The sequence below is a fragment of the Cololabis saira genome, chromosome 19 (assembly GCF_033807715.1).
Source record: "Cololabis saira isolate AMF1-May2022 chromosome 19, fColSai1.1, whole genome shotgun sequence".
NCBI lineage: Eukaryota > Metazoa > Chordata > Actinopteri > Beloniformes > Belonidae > Cololabis > Cololabis saira.
The window spans coordinates 16,894,584-16,913,824 of record NC_084605.1 but is presented as its reverse complement, the minus strand read 5'-3'; the positions used below and the strand labels follow the sequence as shown (position 1 = coordinate 16,913,824).

The window sequence follows — 19,241 nt, the reverse complement described above, 5'->3', positions numbered from 1 at the left end:
GGACCGTATCTATGGTTTTCTCTCTCAACAAATCCAACTTTAAGACAAACCTCCAACATGATGGCATTTGTGTTTCTTGTACTTGTTCCTGTTAACTGATGGTTAGCACTTTAAAGGCAGAAACCTCAGTCTCACAGAATGATGTAAGTCTTCACATTTTGGCTCAGACAACTGTAATCTTTTAATTAATGCATGCTTTTATTATGTCCTCATTATCTCCTTCAATCTGTCTCCTTATGTTGTTTCATATGATGTGAAATTGTGCCACCGAAAAGGACTACGTCGGCTATACTTCCACAGATGCAGAGACAAAAACAGAGAAACACAGAGCTGGCAGGAGAGATTTAGTGGAGTAACCCTTGGATGAGGCAGACTGGGAGCTGAGTTTGTGTCAAGTTTCTGTCACACTGGGAACATTCAGCAAAGAAGGAGTTAAAAATAAGTCTTTCCAAGATTAGGAAGAAAAAAAGTCTATCCTTTCCTCCCTTTCTCTGCCTCTGAATAGTCCAACCCATTGGTTCACACGGGCCCTGCCCCCATGTATGTTGTCTTTTCCTTATATAGTGCAGAGGTATCCGGCTGCACAGCCTGGGACTGAGATTTAACTCCACACAACCTGCCTGCCTCTCTCACACTGTTGGAATAAAAAGCACAAGAACTCATCTTGCGCCACAACAGCTTCTTCGCTCCTGAGTCCATCACTCCAGTTTTCTCTGCTCAGCTTTACAGAAAGATGAATGGCACAACAGATGGGAACTACGAGCACGCTCCTAATGACGGCTCCTTCATGTTTACCTCAGAGTCCGTGGGAGAGGGACATCCTGGTGAGTAGAGGGCTCCCTTTCCATGCGGCGTTTCCTCTGAGGAGCCATGTTCCTCATGTTAAAAAAAGAAAAAAGACAAACACCTTCATGTTTCAGTGATCATTGATGATTTTGAGGAATGTGCAGAGTCCAGTGGAGTGCAATGTGCAGCCACACGGAATGTGTGTGGACTGGGGTTTTCACAGTTTTCCTCTTTTCATCATTATTATTATTATCATTAGTAGTAATAGTAGTATTATGTACTTGCATTATAGTTACATGTGATGCTGGTTTGGGGGGGGCGGGGGGGGGGGGCTGTGACTCTTCTGAAGTTGATTCAACTTAAATCAAAGTTCCTGTACTTTTCTGAAAAATACTTTGTCTTGTGTACATTTGAAAAATACACAGATTTCACAGAAGTTCAAAACATTTTCAAAAAGAATTAAGAGGTTTAAGTCAATCCAAAATCGTCAGGTTTCACAAACAGATTGAGTTTTTCTCAGTTTGCAGGTTTGAAGCTCTTCTTCAGCTTCCTGAAATTACTTCTGCAGCCGCAGCTGCTACTTTAGGGGACACAAGAGATACTGCACATACAGTGCAGCACTGTATGTGCACTTACTCACGAATATTAACATTTCCACAGCAACATCTCCACCGTGCTGCTGATCCTGGTCTTTATTCATTCACTAGACAGTAGACCCTCAGGAGGACGTACCCAGACCAGGGCTGTTGATGTTTTTGACCACTCAGATCATGTGTCCTCTGAGAACATTTAATGGATAACATTCCAAAGTATCTGACATTAGTTTTAGCATTTTTTTTTTTTATGACAACAAAAAAGGAAGTAATGTGTCGATAACACAGTGCATGCTGGGGTAAAGCTGGTTCTTCCAGCATTTAATTAAAATATTAGCGAAAGATTAACCAAACTTCATGTTGTGAGTAACGTATTGCTATATAATTTATAGGTCCTGATTTTTATTCTATAGCTAGAAGGTTTCTATCAAATATTTTTTATGTAAAGTATAAAAAAAGTTCTCCAAATGTCAGAGGAGGCACGGATGCCTCAACTGGTCTTTAGTAATGAAAACACTTAGAAATTCTATAACCTTGTTAGCAAGCTTTCCTGTTGTTTCAGTCGTATAGCAAGAAACAATCCAACTTTATGGATTTCTGATTTGCATCTGCAGAGCGCCACCCACAGTCTCAGAAAGGCAAGTTCAGGTTTATGTCGCTAGAAAATGTAAAGAACCAGACAACTTCTTGGGGGTTTACTTCTAATGCTGGAGGAGCCCATCAAATGGGAAGGTAGCACCAGTTATCTGGAGAGACTCGCAGGAACTTTGATCCAGAAACAGCCACTTCAGTCTCATGTTGTTTGATCCTTTTTATCTCACAGTCATTTGTAATCCCTGGATTCTAGCTTGACACTCTCAGCCTCAGATCCAATTCTGCAGCAACACAACCAGCCAAAGCTAAAGTGACGGTAGCGACAGCATGGATTCAGCGGGTACCTATGACATGCCCTAATGATTGATTTATCCTCCTGCATCAAATCAACAACGAATGTGCACTGCACCCGGGAACCCTGGGCCTTAACCTTTGCTGTGGGCTAAGGCCTCCCCGGCCACCTCCATGAAATGTGAGGACGCAGCGGTTTGATGCAGACCCCAACAAATGTAATTTATCTGCTTGGTCGTTTCTGTCTGTAGATTTCCTGCTCCGACTTTACCTTCATCATTTTCAAGCCGGATTGCCGACTGTTGTTATTTTGGTAAATAAAAAATAAAAATTTCTTTTCAACATTTCAGAAACTCAATTTTCAGTAGAAAGTTTAAAAATAACACACACATTTATAAATAACATTTTTTGTTTCTTTTTTTCGGATTTTTGTTGTGGTGGGGGGGGTTTGGGCTCGGATAGTATACTTAAGGTAAAAATCTTGTGTCAGTGTATCAGTGAGGAGCACAGAAGAATCTTTAGGGGATTGGATGAGATCCATTCATCATTCATTCATCGTCAATCAAGGTTCAAGCGGTTCAGGCTGTGTTCATGATGATTTGTTACCATATTTCTGCTTCTTTGATGTTGTCTCATAGATTAATGCTGTATAGCATCTTCCTTCCTTCTCTTTCCAATCATTAAAATGATCATCTTGCTTCTTGATCAGAATCAGAATCAGAATCATCTTTATTGGCCAGGTTCGAACATTGTCCAACAAGGAATTTGACTGGTACTTGTTGACATATAAACAACTAAGGTGCAGCAGTTTGAGGTAGAGAAAAATTACATAAAAAAAAAATAAAAAATAAATAACGTATATACAATTATACAAAACAAATTATACAAAAAATTATACAAAAAATAGAAAAAAGTGAGAGATGCAGCAGAGTCAGACATGATAATGGTGCTTGTTACAGCATGTAACTGCTATTGTTAGCAGTTGCTATTGCTTTTGTTATTGCACGTGATTGGTTGGTTTCTCTGAGACTCTATTAGTTGTGAGAGTTCATCAGAGCCATAGCTTGGGGGAAGAAACTGTCCTTGTGTCTGGAGGTTTTAGCGTACAGTGCTCTGTAGCGCCGTCCAGAGGGGAGGAGTTGGAACAGTCTGTGTCCTGGCTGTGAGGGGTCGGCAGAGATGCTACCTGCCCGTTTCCTGCTCCTGGACCGGTACAAGTCATCGATAGATGAGAGGTTGATACAACAATGGTTGCGTTTCTTTCTTTTCTCTTCTCTTCTTTTATATTCCTTGAAAAAAAATATCAAACTTTAACAGACTCCAAGTTACCAGAAGTAACTGATGTATAAAATTCAAATAATGTACATGGGTATAGTGAAAATAACATGTAACGCGTAGTATTAACAGCAAAAACACTTCAACAGGAAAATAAGGGATGAAATTGCAAAGGTGTCCCACGAGCTTTTATTTTTTCACACTCAAGATATAGTTTAAATAACTAATATAAAAGCTAAAATGACTAGATGGATAAAAACAGGTTTTGAGAAACATGTTTCAGAAACACATCATTACAAGTACATTATTCAGTTACTGTATAGCACAGAGCAGTGTGAAGATCTGCAGCCGGGCCGGCGAGCTTTGATTATCTGTCGGAGGGGTCAGTGTCACACTGGCATGTTTTTACCACACCGAAGTCTATTCATAGCCCCACAACTTCAACAAGGATTGATGTGAAGTACTCTGATGGTGCAGTGAAAGATGATATTTCACGCTCGATCCAGGACTCTGGAGTGAGCAGCATGACTTTAAGGCCTTGATGCATTTAAACTGTTTTCTTTCCTTTCCAGATAAGATATGTGACCAGATCAGTGATGCCGTGCTCGATGCCCACCTGAAGCAAGACCCTGATGCTAAGGTGGCTTGTGGTGAGTGCATTGTGGTATGTTTACTTTCCCGCAGAGAGATCCAATAACTAATGGAGAGCTTGGCTGTTGGCCCATCACCAGCGGGAGGTCCCATACGAGCCGGCCGCTATGCAGGATGGCTAGCAGTTGAAGGCGTGGTGTTGGTGTTTCGACTCTTGGGGCAGGGAATGTCACCACTGGTGATGTAGGAACCTGAGCTCATGTCTGATATCAAGAGATACTGACTAGCTCACCTCAACGCCCACCATGGGTCCGTGGTGAGAGGGTTCAAGCTGTAGTGTGACTGCTAACTGCCCCACGACAAGGAGCATGTACATTGGGCTTCTTACCAGTAGTTTAGAGCAGGGGTCTTCAACCTCAACTCCAACTTAAAAAGAAATAAAGGCAATTTTAACCAAAATAATTTGTGAGTGTTAAAAAAAAAAATAATAATATATAGGCTATATATATATATAGGCTATATATATATATATATATATATATATATATATATATATATATATATATATATATATCACGGGTTTGGTTTGTTGAGGACCCAAACGCAGGAGAGCAGGAGGCAGGAGTTCACAAAAAGCAGGGTTTATTAACCAAAAACAAACCGAAAGCGCTGCTGCGCAGGATCAAAACTTGGACCAGGATCATGACCGACAAAACTGACGAGGAGAACATGGAGGGAGCAAACAGTACAGACCGACAGGGAGCAGGGAAAGACAAGACCAGATATACACAGGGGATAACGAGACACAGGTGCGGACAATCAGGGCAGATGGGAAACAGGAGGGGCAGAACTGAAAACACAAACTGGGGGAAATGTCAAACCCTGACATATATATATATATATATATATATATATATATATATATATATATATATATATACATACCCAGGGGGCCAAGCAGAAAAACAGACATGGAGCGTTGTAAAAGGTTTGACACCAGAAATGATATCTGACATCTCCAGGAAGATTGACCAGAAAACAGATGTTGGTTGTTCACTAAGTGATTCCTGAAAAAGCAACATCTGCTCCTGTAGAACTGATAACTGTGGATGTAACATCTGGATGGTCTCTAACTTCTGAGTGGCAGTAGCATCTTTTTCAAACAACCTCTTCACAACAGTTTCGACCTGTGATTTCCAGTGTTCTGTTTCTCTGTCTGCTGCCCATATCTCAAATGCTTCCCAGTACAGTCAGGCACGGGACCTCACCATAGCTGTGTATACAGCCACAGCCGATCATTTTGAGGATTCAGATCTGGGCAAACTGAGAGCATACAAGTTCCTGATCAACAGATCAACACTCTTAAAGCTACTTCCCCCAACAGAAGAAGCATTTCTCCTGCACCTGAAAAGGGCTGCTCTAGCAACACCCATTGACAAGAGTGCACACATATCCAAGCCAAAAATTCCCTTGTGCACAGAATTTGGATGGTCTATGGATAATGGAAAAGCAGTTCCTCTAGCAGATCTCTTCTACAAAGCCAGCCTGGCCTGTGTCAATGAACAAGACAATCTCATGTGGATGTGTCAAAGGTTGCCAGAAGAACTGTTCCTGTGCAAAGAAGGGAGTTCCATGCTACATAGGGTGCCGTGGCCAGGGACTGACAACCAGATGCAACAGATTAAACACAGTCACATTGGAGTTCAGTGGCAGCAGCAGTGAATCAGAAAACTAGACACTGATACTAAAACCTGTTATACCTGCTGTAATTTGGACATGTATTATGTCAGGTTACTTTTTTTTTTTTCTTTTTTTTAAATCACAATCTAGTTCTGGCCACGAAAATGGCTATTTTGTATTCAATTTATGAAAATCCAAATGAAAATAAATGTTTTGCTGACAGGAATTTTGTTTCTTATTATCATCAATATCTAAGTATCAATATAGGATGTTATTCAAATGATAGAAGAAGAAATAGCACTTGACCTCATCTCGTGGAACACTGACTGGAAATTCAGTTTCAGTACAATTCTTGATTTGGGATATAGAGCAGACATTTGGCCACAGCTAGTGCAGCCTTCGAGATAGAAAGGCCATCTTGGACTCAAATGAAAGCTTATGAATTAAGGAAGTTTTCTATATACATGGTAGGCATAGATATTCTCCATAAAGTACTGAAAAATATTGATTTTCATGAGAATTTGTTAGGCGAGCAGTACTTTTTTTTGTTTTTTTTGGGATGTTGAGAGTTATATCTTAAAATAGAGTTGCAGCAAGGCCCAGAATATTATTTTCCTGTCTTCCCCTATGTGTCAACATACTCTCTGCCAAATTTTATAGTTCTATGACTATTAATGCCATTGTAGTACCTAAATATTTGCAGATACATAATTTTGCCTGGAAAATGTCCCAAAAAGAGGGTTTTTGGCCCCCTGTAGCTTTCCAGCAGCTAGTTGACCGGGTTGTCCACCCAGGTTGTGATCCTTGAAGGTCCTAGATATCATTTCTGGTGTCAAACCTTTTACAACGTTCCATGTCTGTTTTCCCAAAAAATGGGGTTTTGCCCCCTGGTAATATATCATATTTTTAGGGCCAAAAATTATCACCTCTGTCTTTTCTGTATTTAGCTGGATAACATTCTGGCACATCCACTCATTGATTTGATGACTACAGTTACTTCAATGAGAGTAGGGGACTGTAGTCATGTGGTGAGACTGAAATATAGAGTTGTGTGTCGTCGGCATAAGTATGGTAGGAAATGTTGTTATGTATAATAATCTGATAATCTGAGCTAGGGGTAACATATAGATGTTGAATAGAAGCGGTTCGAGAATGGACCCTTGAGGATCCCCACATGTGATCTTGGTTCTCTCAGACTCATGATTTCCAATTGACACAAAAAAGTCCCTATCTTGCAAGTAAGATTTAAACCATTGAAGCACAGTGCCGGTAAGTCCCACCCACTTTTCCAGTCTGCTGAGAAGAATGTTATGATCAACTGTGTCGAATGTAGCACTCAGATCCAGTAATACCAGATCAGAGGATTTGCCTGTATCATTATTCAGATGAATATCATTTTAGACTTTGATGAGTACAGTCTCAGTGCTGTGGTGTGGCCGAAATCCAGACTGAAATGCGTCAAAAAGATATAAAAGATTGATTTAAAAGCATGGATTTGCTGGAAAACGACCTTTTCAATGATTTTCCCTAAAAATGGCAGATTTGATATTGGTCTATAGTTACTAAGTGTTGTAGCATCCAGATTTGATTTTTTTAGAAAAGGTTTTATTACTGCAGTTTTCAAGGCCTGGGGAAACTGGCCTGTTTGAAGAGAAGTATTTATTATCTGCAATACATCCGGAGCTATGCAGTTAAAAATTGTTTTAAAAAAGTTTGAAGGCAGAAGATCAAGACAGCATGTTGTGGGCGCTAGGAGACCCTCAACAACAGCTCACTCAGTCCTGTCATCAAATATGTTCAGCTTCATACACTCAGGTAGAGAGAGGAGCTGAGCTGATCACCTCGGGGGGGGGGCTTCGAGTCTGAACGGGCCACGTTCCTCCTCTCATTGTTGAGGTGGCCAACCACGACTGCGGCCACAAAGTTCTTGGTGCTTGTCATGGCAGCAGTCCTCAAGGCTGGTGCTGGTCAAGCCCAGGGAGAGAGGCCTTCAAGCTGAGGGAGGTTGCTTTGCTTCGGGAACTCTGAAAGCAGCAGACTGGGGGGAGTCCAGCCCGCTACAGCCCGGGCAGTTGGTCATGCAATAAAAGGGGGATGGGAGGAGTTTGGTGAGAACATGCAAAGTGACTTTCACTCAATCCAAATCAGATCCTGGTAAACCATCAGGCAGCTCAGGAGGGTGACGCTACGTATATTGATTGTCTTTTTGTTACATTTAGACTTTTAAATATATTCTTAAATGCATTTTCTTGTGCACATTTAGTTTCTGTCATTTCTGCACTAAAACAAAGCTGGGAATATTTGGATGTTCATCTTTCAAGCCCACATGTTGACTAACGCCCTGAATGTCCTCCTGTGTGTCGTGACAGAGACGGTGTGCAAGACGGGCATGGTGCTGCTCTGTGGAGAGATCACGTCACGCGCATGCATAGACTACCAGGGGGTGGTGAGAGACGTCATCAAACAAATCGGTTATGACAACTCAGAGAAAGGTGAGTGGAAACTTAAATCCATCAGTCTGCAACATAATTTGGTGTCTTTAGGGTGATGATTTCTTCATGAATAATTGAAAGTACCACTTTCAGTCAGTATTTCTTGCTTCATAGTCCTTTTTCGCATCCAGGCTTTGACTACAAGACTTGCAACGTGCTGGTGGCCTTGGAGCAGCAGTCTCCCGACATCGCCCAGGGAGTTCATATTGATCGAGTGGAGAGTGAGATTGGAGCTGGAGATCAGGTTATCTGGTCACTTAGATAGTGTTTGTGAAAAATAAAATAAATTAACATTAAATGGAACTGATTTCAGAGACAGGAAAACATCAAAAATACAGTATTTTCTGGACTATAAGCCGCACCTGTATATAAGCCGCACCCGCTCTATTTAAAAAAAAGATATGCAAGCCGCAGATATTTATGTTGTTAGATTAGATATATACTACATGTACAGAAGGATTTTGAACTGTAAATGATGTACATGTTTGTACCTAAATAGATCGTTTCCTAACAGTGTCTTTAACACGGCAGCAACTTTGCTGATTAAAACTGGACAGAACCAAGAGAAAATAACCGGTATTTATTTATCTATTTATCTGTTTGAAATCTGCTTCTACCTACTTCTATCTGCTAAAGAAGAAGTAGCGTATTCTTCTTTGCATTTATTTTGTCTTAGTTTATATTCTAATTCCGGTTAGCACTCCCCCGAGCGGTGGAAGAAAAATCCACAGAATAGCCGCACCTTTGTATAAGCCGCATGGTTCAAAATCTATGAAAAAAGTAGCGGCTTATAGTCCAGAAAATACGGTACTCTGAACCCTGTGAAAACCTCTGTAGATGTAAAAGTGTGTTCAGTGCGGAGGTCTAACCGTACTCACTCCGTGTAAATAGGGTCTGATGTTTGGATACGCCACAGACGAGACGGAGGAGTGCATGCCCCTCACCATAGTCCTCGCTCACAAGCTCAACGCAAAGATGGCTGAACTGAGACGGAATGGGACTGTTCCCTGGCTCCGCCCTGACTCCAAGACACAGGTGGGGTAAAAACAAGCGCCAACCCTTTAACCTCTGGGTTGGGTCTCATGCTGGATTAGATTTGTTGCAGTTCCTCGACTCCCATGTTAAAACGTCCAGCTTGAGAGCAGAAATAAACATATTTACAGGCTGGTTCAGATAAAACCTTTTGGTCTCAATCATTTGATTAAACACCCATGACCACTGTAAGGGGGGTGCATTTTTTTCTACCACGCCAGGCAAATTTATATAAAGCAATACATCTAATTTAGAGATGCACCACTTGACTGGTGAAACCTTCTGCGTGTACCATATAATGTACTCAGCACATTCAACGTAGAAATGTTGCGTAAACACGTAGCAGGAGTAGACTTAAATCATTTTGGACGGATGATCTGCAACGTCACGCAATAGTTTTCTGAAGAGCAGTTTTCATGTCTCTTTTTTCTCGTAGTGCAGGCACCATGTCATAAATGGGCCAACAGGAAGCCGAGTAGAACACGCCCACCTTATGTGGATCAATGTTAGCTGTGGCTACCAGCTCCATCAGCCCATCCACGATGGACGAGCTGCCGGCGAAAGTTCACAGACCAATATCTATTTCACACATTGTTTTGATGGTGACATCGGAGATGACTGCTGCTTTTAGACGAGGCCTGGTGTCCAGAGAGTGCAAACTGCTGTTTGCGTCGCTAAGCTTCATAGCGTGAAGATGGCTAATGACAAAGTGATGATGGTTAGCCATTGGCTAAGCAGTCTTCACCCCATAATATAAATATATTTACTGCTCTATATTAATTCATCTGAAGTGGTTTTAGAGCCTTATTGGATGTGAAATCTAGTAATGAAGACCAAAACTTTTTTTTGAATCAGCATTAAAATGGATTTCTGATGCAAAGTTGCACATTTTAATCTGGAATTCAACAGAAGTGAATTTATATAATGCAAAAACTTTTTCTAATTTCACCTGATGTGGTACAAAATTATAATATACAGTAGTCAATATTTGAAGTGAATTAAAAACTGACTAACATGTCATAAAAGATGTTTTAACAATATCAGTTCTTGTCTTTGATTTAATGTTTTGATCCACTTCAGTTGTTAATTACACTTATTTCACATTTGCAAGTCTCCAGCATCGCTGGATGGGATGTCGTCAGTCAATCCAAATCTAAATCTAGTTACCAGCTGTTGATGGCCTCATGATTACAATGCAGTTGGGCCACAACATCATGCATTACTGTATTAAATCAGGGCTTTGCTCGGAAGGATCATTTGAATGATCAACTGAATGATCATCCGCTGCCGTCCTTGTTTGTGAAACATTGTCTCAACAGCAGTAGCAGCAGTCATAATAATTTGTCCAAAACTTAAGCTGTTTCAGTCCATCTTCTTCTTTTTTGAAGACATGTCTTGCAGGAGGAGATTCTGGGGGAGTTAGGCTGATAAAAAGAAAAATACCTTTCAGTGGAAACATTTGCCCCCTGCAGTCGGAGCTTGTAAGGAAATCAGAATTGTCACTTTTATTTAGCTTTTATTTTATTATGGAAATCCACCTACTGGCTGCTGTAATGTAAAAAACGTGTAAGCAACATAAGAAAAATTATATTTACCGGTAAGTCATATTTAATATGGTTTACTTGACAAGCAGGTCACGTTCAGGTGTTTGTTGCAGTGCTGCCGTGGACTCTAAATCCAGACTTGGATCCAACTCACGGTTCTCAGGGAGTTAAAACCTTTAACACTTGTTACTTTTCACTCTGGCTGGATGTTCAGTCTTGATGCTCCCTGTTCCAATGGTGCTTGTGGGTGTTTTTATAACATCGTTATTCCTCCACATGATACTCTCCTCATCTGTTGTAACTGTTTGCTGTACTATGTGAAAACCATGAAAGTTACTTCTTTTGTAGACATATGTTAAGAACAGGAACAGAAGTCGTGCTGGTGATACATAGTTTGTTAGCAGGCCAGGGCTTCAGGAGCTGAATGCCCCCGTTAGACCATGCTGGTAAGAACCTAAAGTATATATATATATATATATATATATATATATATATATATATATATATATATATATATATATATATATATATATATATATATATATATATATATATATATATATATATATATATATGCATTTTTTATATAAAATATACTGTATATGATATATTTTTACATCCGCTGCTAGTCCAAGACGCGAAAAACACATGGAAACGCACAACAAGCACACAAGCCCTGGAAATCTGCAAGAGAAAAAACAAACAGACACGAGCAGCAACTATCCCAGGTCCCGGGACCCAATCACAGCTAAGCTAGGCTACCGTGACTATCTGACCCCCAAAACTGTGGAGCGAGCATGCAGGTGAACGAGCAGATGTGTGTGTCTGTGTAGCTGTGTGTGTGTGTGTGTGTGTGTGTGTGTGTGTGTGTGTGTGTGTGTGTGTGTGTGTGTGTGTGTGTGTGTGTGTGTGTGTGTGTGTGTGTGTGTGTGTGTGTGTCCAACAGTCCAATCGATGCTCCACATGAACTCTAACTGTGGTGGAGGAGAGAGGGCGCAACCCCGCCACACGAGAGACCAGAAGTCGACAAGGAAGAACCCGGAACCCAGGCCGCCATCAACCCCACAGAGGGCGAGAAGAAAGCCACCGCCAGCGAAGCCCGCCCCCTACCACCGGCGACCGAGGGGACCCGCGGGCGGGGCCCCCATGACCACGGGAGGAGGCAGCCAGGGAACCCACGTGGTGTACCGGGACCCAGGCAAACCCCGACCACCCGGGCCGGGCCGGACATGCGGCCAGGAGGCCCTCACCCTCCAGGCCAACGACCCCCACCCGTCGAGGGGCCAGCCTGCCCGGAGAGACGGGGCCACCCCGACCGCCGACGCAGGCAGGTGCACCCGCCCCTATGAAAGCGCCCCCCCCAGGAACAAAGGAGCGCCCGCCGCACGGGCAGCGGGGGGGACCGGAACCCCCCAACAAGGCCATCCATCCATCCATTTTCTATAATAATAATAATAATCATAATCATAATCATCAGGCCACGGCCCCCACCCAGGCCCTTCCCAAACACCCCACCGACCGCCATGAGGTACCCCCCCATAGACCCCCAAGGCCCCCTCCGGTCAGGGACAGGGCCCCACCGCGACGACCCCCCCATCCCCCAATCCCTGCCCCCTAGGGCCACCAGAGGCTCGCATATTCATGTAATAATTGATCGGGGTCATGTTCTGGGTCCCTGGAAAGATCCTACAGACAACTTCTGTTGTAATAGACGCTATATAAATACAATTGTATTGACTTCAATTGAATTGAATTGAATAGATAAATGGACACTTCAACACTCTTGAAAAACAAACCCAGGACCTCAAATGGACCTTCCTGAGTAAAGAATGGCTAAATGAATACATTCCTTATATTTGCTGCAAATCTCTGCTTTTCAAGCCAGAATAGTTGAGATATTGCCCAAAATTGACACATTTGATGTCTTGATCGGATAGATAAGTGAAAGGTCTGATTGGTCCTTGTTTGAACTACATCAAGGGGATTATATATCTGAGCTCATCAGCTGGTCCAGATGTCATTACGGGTGAAGCCCGGTGGACTCTTCATGCTAAGCCTTTTAGGGATTTGCATGAGCATCCCATTCACCTTGTTGCAGATTTGTCATGTTTTTAATGGCAACCACTGAAGGAAATATTTCATTTTTCAGGATGCCACCGATTTGGCTGTAGAGGAAATTCTGTCAGTGGATTGTCATGTAGAGATTGTATAGTACAGCCACTAGAAAGTGGGACAGCGACCTTCAGAATGTGTTTACAAGCAAAGACGAACCAGAATATGCCGGAATGTAACATATGAGCCGGGGCACGCCTTTCCTTAACACTTTTAGAAATGCTAAGAAATGCTTACCGAGCTAAAACTGATCCTTCGGGCTTGCTACACACGTGAGATTCCCAAACTCACCGTTGGCAAAGTCCCAAATGTAAAAACAATGTGGAAATGGTAGAATATTTTGTGCTTAGATGAAAACATTTATTTGTACCCTTCCACAAAAAAAACCCCACTATCTCTGAAAATGACAAAAGACAGTGGCATTATTTATTGAATGTTGAACTAATTCTCAGGTTTGAGGGATTACAACAAGGGTTCATAGAGGACCATTTAAGAATGTTTCAGTGTTTTCTTTCAAGCATTCTTGGTGCTTATAGCAGTGTGTTCAGTTCGACAGTTGATTATCAGAAATGCTCTGTCCTCATCCAGGTTACAGTTCATTACACCCAGGAGAGCGGTGCTGTGATCCCCAGGAGAGTCCACACAGTGGTGGTCTCAGTGCAGCATGATGACAATGTGAGCCTGGAGGAACAGAAGAGCGTCCTGATGGAGACGGTCATCAAAGCTGTGGTTCCTGCAAAATACCTGGATGAGAACACCGTGTATCACCTACAGCCAAGCGGCCGGTTTGTAATCGGTGGGCCACAGGTAAAAATATAATGGGTCAAAGGCCAGGGACACATGCACTTGCATGCATTTTCTTTCTTGTTTGTGCTCTTTAAATGTTCTTTGCAATGCTATTCCTGATGACTACAGTATTTTATCCAGATTTGTGAGAGAAGAGGGTGTAGAGGATAGGGAAAGATGGAGACAAATGTGGCAACGCCGGAAGGGAACAGCCAAAAGCAAAAGAGGAGGGTGATCTATAAGATGTGATGACACAAACTCCTGGACTTTGCTTTTCATGGTTTAGGTTTAGTAATCATGCAGCTACAATATGAAAGATTGTCCCATTTATAGAAAATAGTATTTTGACAGTTGGGTGCTTGCTTAAAGTGTCAATGTGTAGCAATCAACGCCATCTAGTGGTCAAATTACAGATGACAACCAGGTCAACTGCCACCCACAAATTATCCAGCACAATAACAACAACACATTTCATCTATTCAGCGTATTGATACCCATCAGGGAAGGAAAAAAAATTGTTGTTACTCCAAATTTTCATAGTTATGAATTGCTGCTTGAAGTCACATTTCTCTCCCTAGAAAAGAATTACCTTCAAAAAGTACCAACTTGTTGGGGGGACCTGAGACATGCGATGAGAGAGAGCAAGATACCAAGGAGCAATCAGTTCATACCATTCTGCCTTATGTGACTCTTATTTGTGATTACTTGCCAGGGTGATGCCGGAGTAACAGGCAGGAAGATCATCGTCGACACGTATGGTGGTTGGGGGGCACACGGGGGCGGGGCTTTCTCTGGAAAGGACTACACAAAGGTGGACCGCTCCGCTGCCTATGCTGCACGCTGGGTTGCAAAGTCTCTGGTGAAGGCCAAGCTGTGCAGGAGGGTGCTGGTACAAGTGAGTTCACTTCTGAAGTATATTTAGCATATCTGACGCTGATGCAGCTCTTCTGACGGATGATCCACACCACATGGACAAGGCTTTACTTTGCAAGTTTTACACTATGAAGCTGCAGTCACAAATTACAGAACATTATTTCTTTGCACAGTAAAGTGTTCTGTCTATCAATGAGAGGCTGTTATGGCGTATTGTGCCTGTGGTTTTGAAATAACATACTCAGTGGAACATGCAAGTGGAATCTTCTTGTGCTGACAGTATTTGCGCCTTTTACTTTATTTTGTTCTGCATTTACACAAGATCACTCTCCAAACCCCAGCGTCACCAAAGCCGTCTCTTTCCAGGTTGCATATGCAATTGGAGTAGCTCATCCACTGTCCATCTCCCTTTTCACCTACGGCTCCTCTCCGAAGAGCGAGAAGGAGCTACTGCAGATCGTTAACAAAAACTTTGACCTCAGGCCAGGTGTTATTGTCAGGTGAGGATTCTTGTTTTGTAAGACTGTTTTTGGTTATCATTGAGCCACATGCAGTACTGTTCAAGAGTCTTGGGGACCCCTGATCTTGTATATCAAAGTTTTAATACTGTATTTTTCAGTTTACCAAGATACAAACAAAATACAGTGATAAAGGTAGACTGATCGTTGATAATGATGAATGTTTCTGTTGTATTTAGGGGAGCCTGTTTTTTGTTCTCACTTCAAGAAACTGAAACTAAAGACACCATTAAAACTAAAATTTTGACCTGATAAAAACCAGACTCGGGGGCGCCTGCAACTTTCAAACAGTACTGTACACGAAGGCTGTATTTTCCTCGCTTTATTAAAATGTATTGTGTTACAGAGACCTGGATCTAAAGAGACCAATATACCAGAAGACAGCCTGCTACGGACACTTTGGCAGGAAGGATTTCCCCTGGGAGGTCCCGAAGAACCTTAACTTATAGTGTGTAAATGAGTATGTGTGTGTGAGAGTGAGGGAGAGGTCTGATTTATGGGCGTCTACATAACTATCCTTGTGCTCCTGTAATCCTGTAGCAAAGAGGCAGCTGCAAGTGATCATGTGAGGGTAGTATTAAGAGATGGTTCATGAAAGGGTACAAATCATTTCTGCTCATACCAGGCTAGTAGGAGGCGTTATGAGTTGAAGTGCCTTCTTGACTGAAAATAGACCCCCTCCATACGCAACATGCAGTGTTAATGGATGTGATGATGAGCTTGATGTTGCAACTGGAATGATTTAACCAAGAAGCCAAATTTATGGTTGACCTTTGTAACTGCCACCAAAACCTTCGTCTTTGGCTGCTGCAGTTCCAACAAAGCACCAAAACAAAGACCCCCCACCCCAACATATTGATGTTTTAGTGTTTTTTCCATGGACAAATGTTTGGAGGTATCCTGGCCAGCCATCCCCATCAGAAAATGGGTCTGGTACCCTTCCCATTCACAGCCATTACTCACCCGTGTCCAGGGTAGGCGCTATCCAATGACACACAGGGGGTTTCTAAGAGCCACGGTTCAAAATGACCCCGATGGCTGCAGAATCACTAACACCACTTTGGATCAACAAGTTTAACATCAGAAACCATTTACTGGTATTACCACTCCACTGAAAGTCATTCTGGGTGTTTTTTGTTTGCTGATATTAGTGTGGTTGTTGCTCTGCATCATTTTTGTTTGCATGCCTATCCAGTTCTGTGACCACTGCCTTTGGTCTCCAGGGGGTGGTAGTCAAATCCAGAGAGGAAAATAATATAGTTGGCTTGCCAAGCCACATATGGAGGCCATTTACATGACTGCTGAATTACTGATCAATAGTGTTAGACAAAAACTGACCAGAATCACATTTAAGTGAAAGACCAAATCCAAAAGGATTAACAGCCCAAACACATTCAGAAAGACAGTGGATCACTATAATGCTTTAGGTCAACTGTTTATCATCACTATGAACTGGGTCAGTATAATTCCTGCAGCTGTTAAGGGATTTAGGCTGGATTTTAACCATTAATGCCATCTTGGTCTTATTTTTCTTGCAATGAAAATCAAAAACAAAGCTCTAGACCAGTGTCATCTATTTCTGTTCTGAGGTTCAGATTCAAGACCTTCAGAAGTTTATGTTTGCACCAAAATAAGCAATTTTTCTTTCCTATAGTCATGTCAGGATTTCCAGGCAGGGACCAGGAAGTGAGCGCTTCACTAGCATGAACTTGACACTAGACTACTTTTTGGCTGCGCTTGTTACAGCTCTGCTGGCAAACATTTTATAAAACAAACCCCCCCCAAAAAGCCATCGTGCAACATTGATATAGGGTATAACACAATCGGGCAGAGCTACAAACCACCATATTATGAATCCACTACATAGAGGGTGATTATGGACCCATATAAAAGCTAAAATAATCCTAATATTCAATCAAAATATCCCTTTAAGATTAAAACAAGTCAAAGTAATTTCATACATGTGAAAATGTCCAAATATGTACTGTATTTCAGTGTTTGATCAAACATGTAAGGGCGTCAAATTGAGCTCTTATTTTTAACATAGTGCAACATTTTCTTTAGGCTATAATGTGATGTTTTCATTTTGAAAAATGCTCCCCATGGTCACAGGCCTGGTTCTTTAATCCCTGTAGCCGTGGTCCCACAGACCCCACACTTCCAGCTCTCCGCCTCTCAGAGTCAACAACCAGAGCCATTCCAACGTGGTCCAATGAATTCAACTCCAATAAAAACGTTTTTAAAATCATTGCTTCCAAAAGGAAGCCGACAGAACCTTGAATTTTTTTAATACAACAAGCACCAGGTGAAACCTCTGGACCAGAAGGGGGGCCATGTGCCTGGAGGGTTGGGGGCTACGACAGAGCAGCAACATCTGCTGGGGAGAAGGAACACCGTTTAATAAAAGACAACAATACTGTCATGAACAGAGTGGAAGTAGAAGAGCGGACGAACAGGTTGAGGAGAGATGCATCAGGAGCTCCCTCAGCAGTCCAGGTCTATAGAAGCATAACCAAGTCATGGACAAGTGAAACCGAGTCATAACAATGGAAACTTACGACATGCCATCTAATGTTACCCAGTAAAAGCAAATATGAGGCGGGAAGAATCGGTCCAAGCACTGACATGAGGAAGATTTGTCATTTATGTTAAACTGTAAATCAGATAAATGACTTAAATAAAATGCCGTTTCCTTTAATCCTAATAATATGCTGTAGTCTCAAAATAAAATGTGATCAAGTGTATCAAATGCAACAGATCAAACAGGACAAGCAGACAAGTCCACTGTTGGAGGCCACGAGAAGATCATTGGTCATTTTCACCAGTTTCGGTGCAATGATGCACTAAACCCTGACTGGAGGGGGAAAAAAACCTACATTTTTATAAGTCACTTGGACTTTCATCAAAATATATTTAAATAAAAGCGTAACAAGAGGGAAGCCTCAAAGTTGAGTGGGTTGTTTTTACATGAGAATTTCTACCGACGGCATGTCTTCAAAGGTTTAATTGAATTCATATTTATTTTGCAGTCTGTAAGATACCAACAGGAAATACAAGGATCTGACTCACCTGATAGAATGACATAGTATGGCAGTGTCAACTTTTAACAAAAGTGAAATCTGTGCTCGGTTATGTGAGGGTCAGTTCATCCCTGTGCACACATCACCAGGTGGGCCAGCATGAGCTTCTTTGGCCGATTTAAAAATGCTGATAATCACCCAACCCCTAATGCAATGGGGGGGGAGGGTCCACGAATCTAAACATCTGCCAACACTGTTCTAATGTTTCTAAGCAGAATTTGCCAAAGCTCAAGACTGAGAACAGAGGCCTATGGTCCAAAAAATAAAAACCCATTACCATAAAAACTAACATCTCTTTACTGTTGCTTACTTTACAGTTTTGTACCTTTCATGAATATACAGTATGAACTGATTTTTAAAATTACATTCACAGTATACTGTTAAATGACAAGTTTGTATCATTTATACATTTTAATAAACTATTTTAAACTACATTAAGACATGAATAGTCATGATTGCATACAGTTTAAAACATTTTAACAGATGTAACTGTCACACAACCGTGGTACAGTGTAGTCTTACGTTATATTAGCCTGATTCAACTGTGATTGCAATGTCAGAGAAAGAGGTTCAGCTTCTTATTGCACTTTACTTTTTATTTGAATGTAGAGTTGACATGCAAAACTCACACGCAGAAAAATTGCATGTTAAATGAACGAACATTACATTTAAATGAAATCAATATAATGATCACTATACATGTTACAAAACTGTAGTTACAGTTGGTGTGGAAGTCCAAGAACATTGGCAGTTACATTGGCAGTTACGACTCACTGAGACACCAAGTTTCTCAATGGAGGGAGGCAGACAAAGGAAAAGAGAATAAGATTGAGATAAATGAAGTCCCACTTAATATCCATGAGTCCAGAGTGGGCACGTGTGGGTTCACTGTGGTACTCTGGTTGTAACGTTGCCAGTTTTCTTGGTGGCTCCCAGGGTATATTCCAACATCTGGAGAGAAGAAAAATAATAATAATAATTGTTTATTCATTGT

At 41.7% G+C, this 19,241-nt stretch overlaps 1 protein-coding gene across 2 annotated transcripts; it reads left to right on the top strand.

The window, feature by feature from the left end:
- Positions 1-590: 590 nt before the first annotated feature.
- Positions 591-17,304, top strand: LOC133419320 (S-adenosylmethionine synthase-like). 2 transcript variants are annotated; one of them, XM_061708424.1, is made up of 9 exons: positions 591-824; positions 4,112-4,189; positions 8,180-8,302; positions 8,434-8,546; positions 9,194-9,337; positions 13,579-13,797; positions 14,489-14,671; positions 15,016-15,149; positions 15,514-17,304. In XM_061708424.1, the coding sequence occupies exons 1-9, from the start codon at positions 734-736 to the stop codon at positions 15,614-15,616; spliced, it is 1,188 nt and encodes a 395-aa protein (XP_061564408.1). In that variant the 5' UTR covers positions 591-733; the 3' UTR covers positions 15,617-17,304. The 2 variants fall into 2 exon arrangements, with proteins under 2 accessions (XP_061564408.1, XP_061564409.1); XM_061708425.1 differs by lacking the exon at positions 15,514-17,304 and having other exon boundaries at positions 15,016-15,153.
- The last annotated feature ends 1,937 nt before the right edge of the window (positions 17,305-19,241 follow it).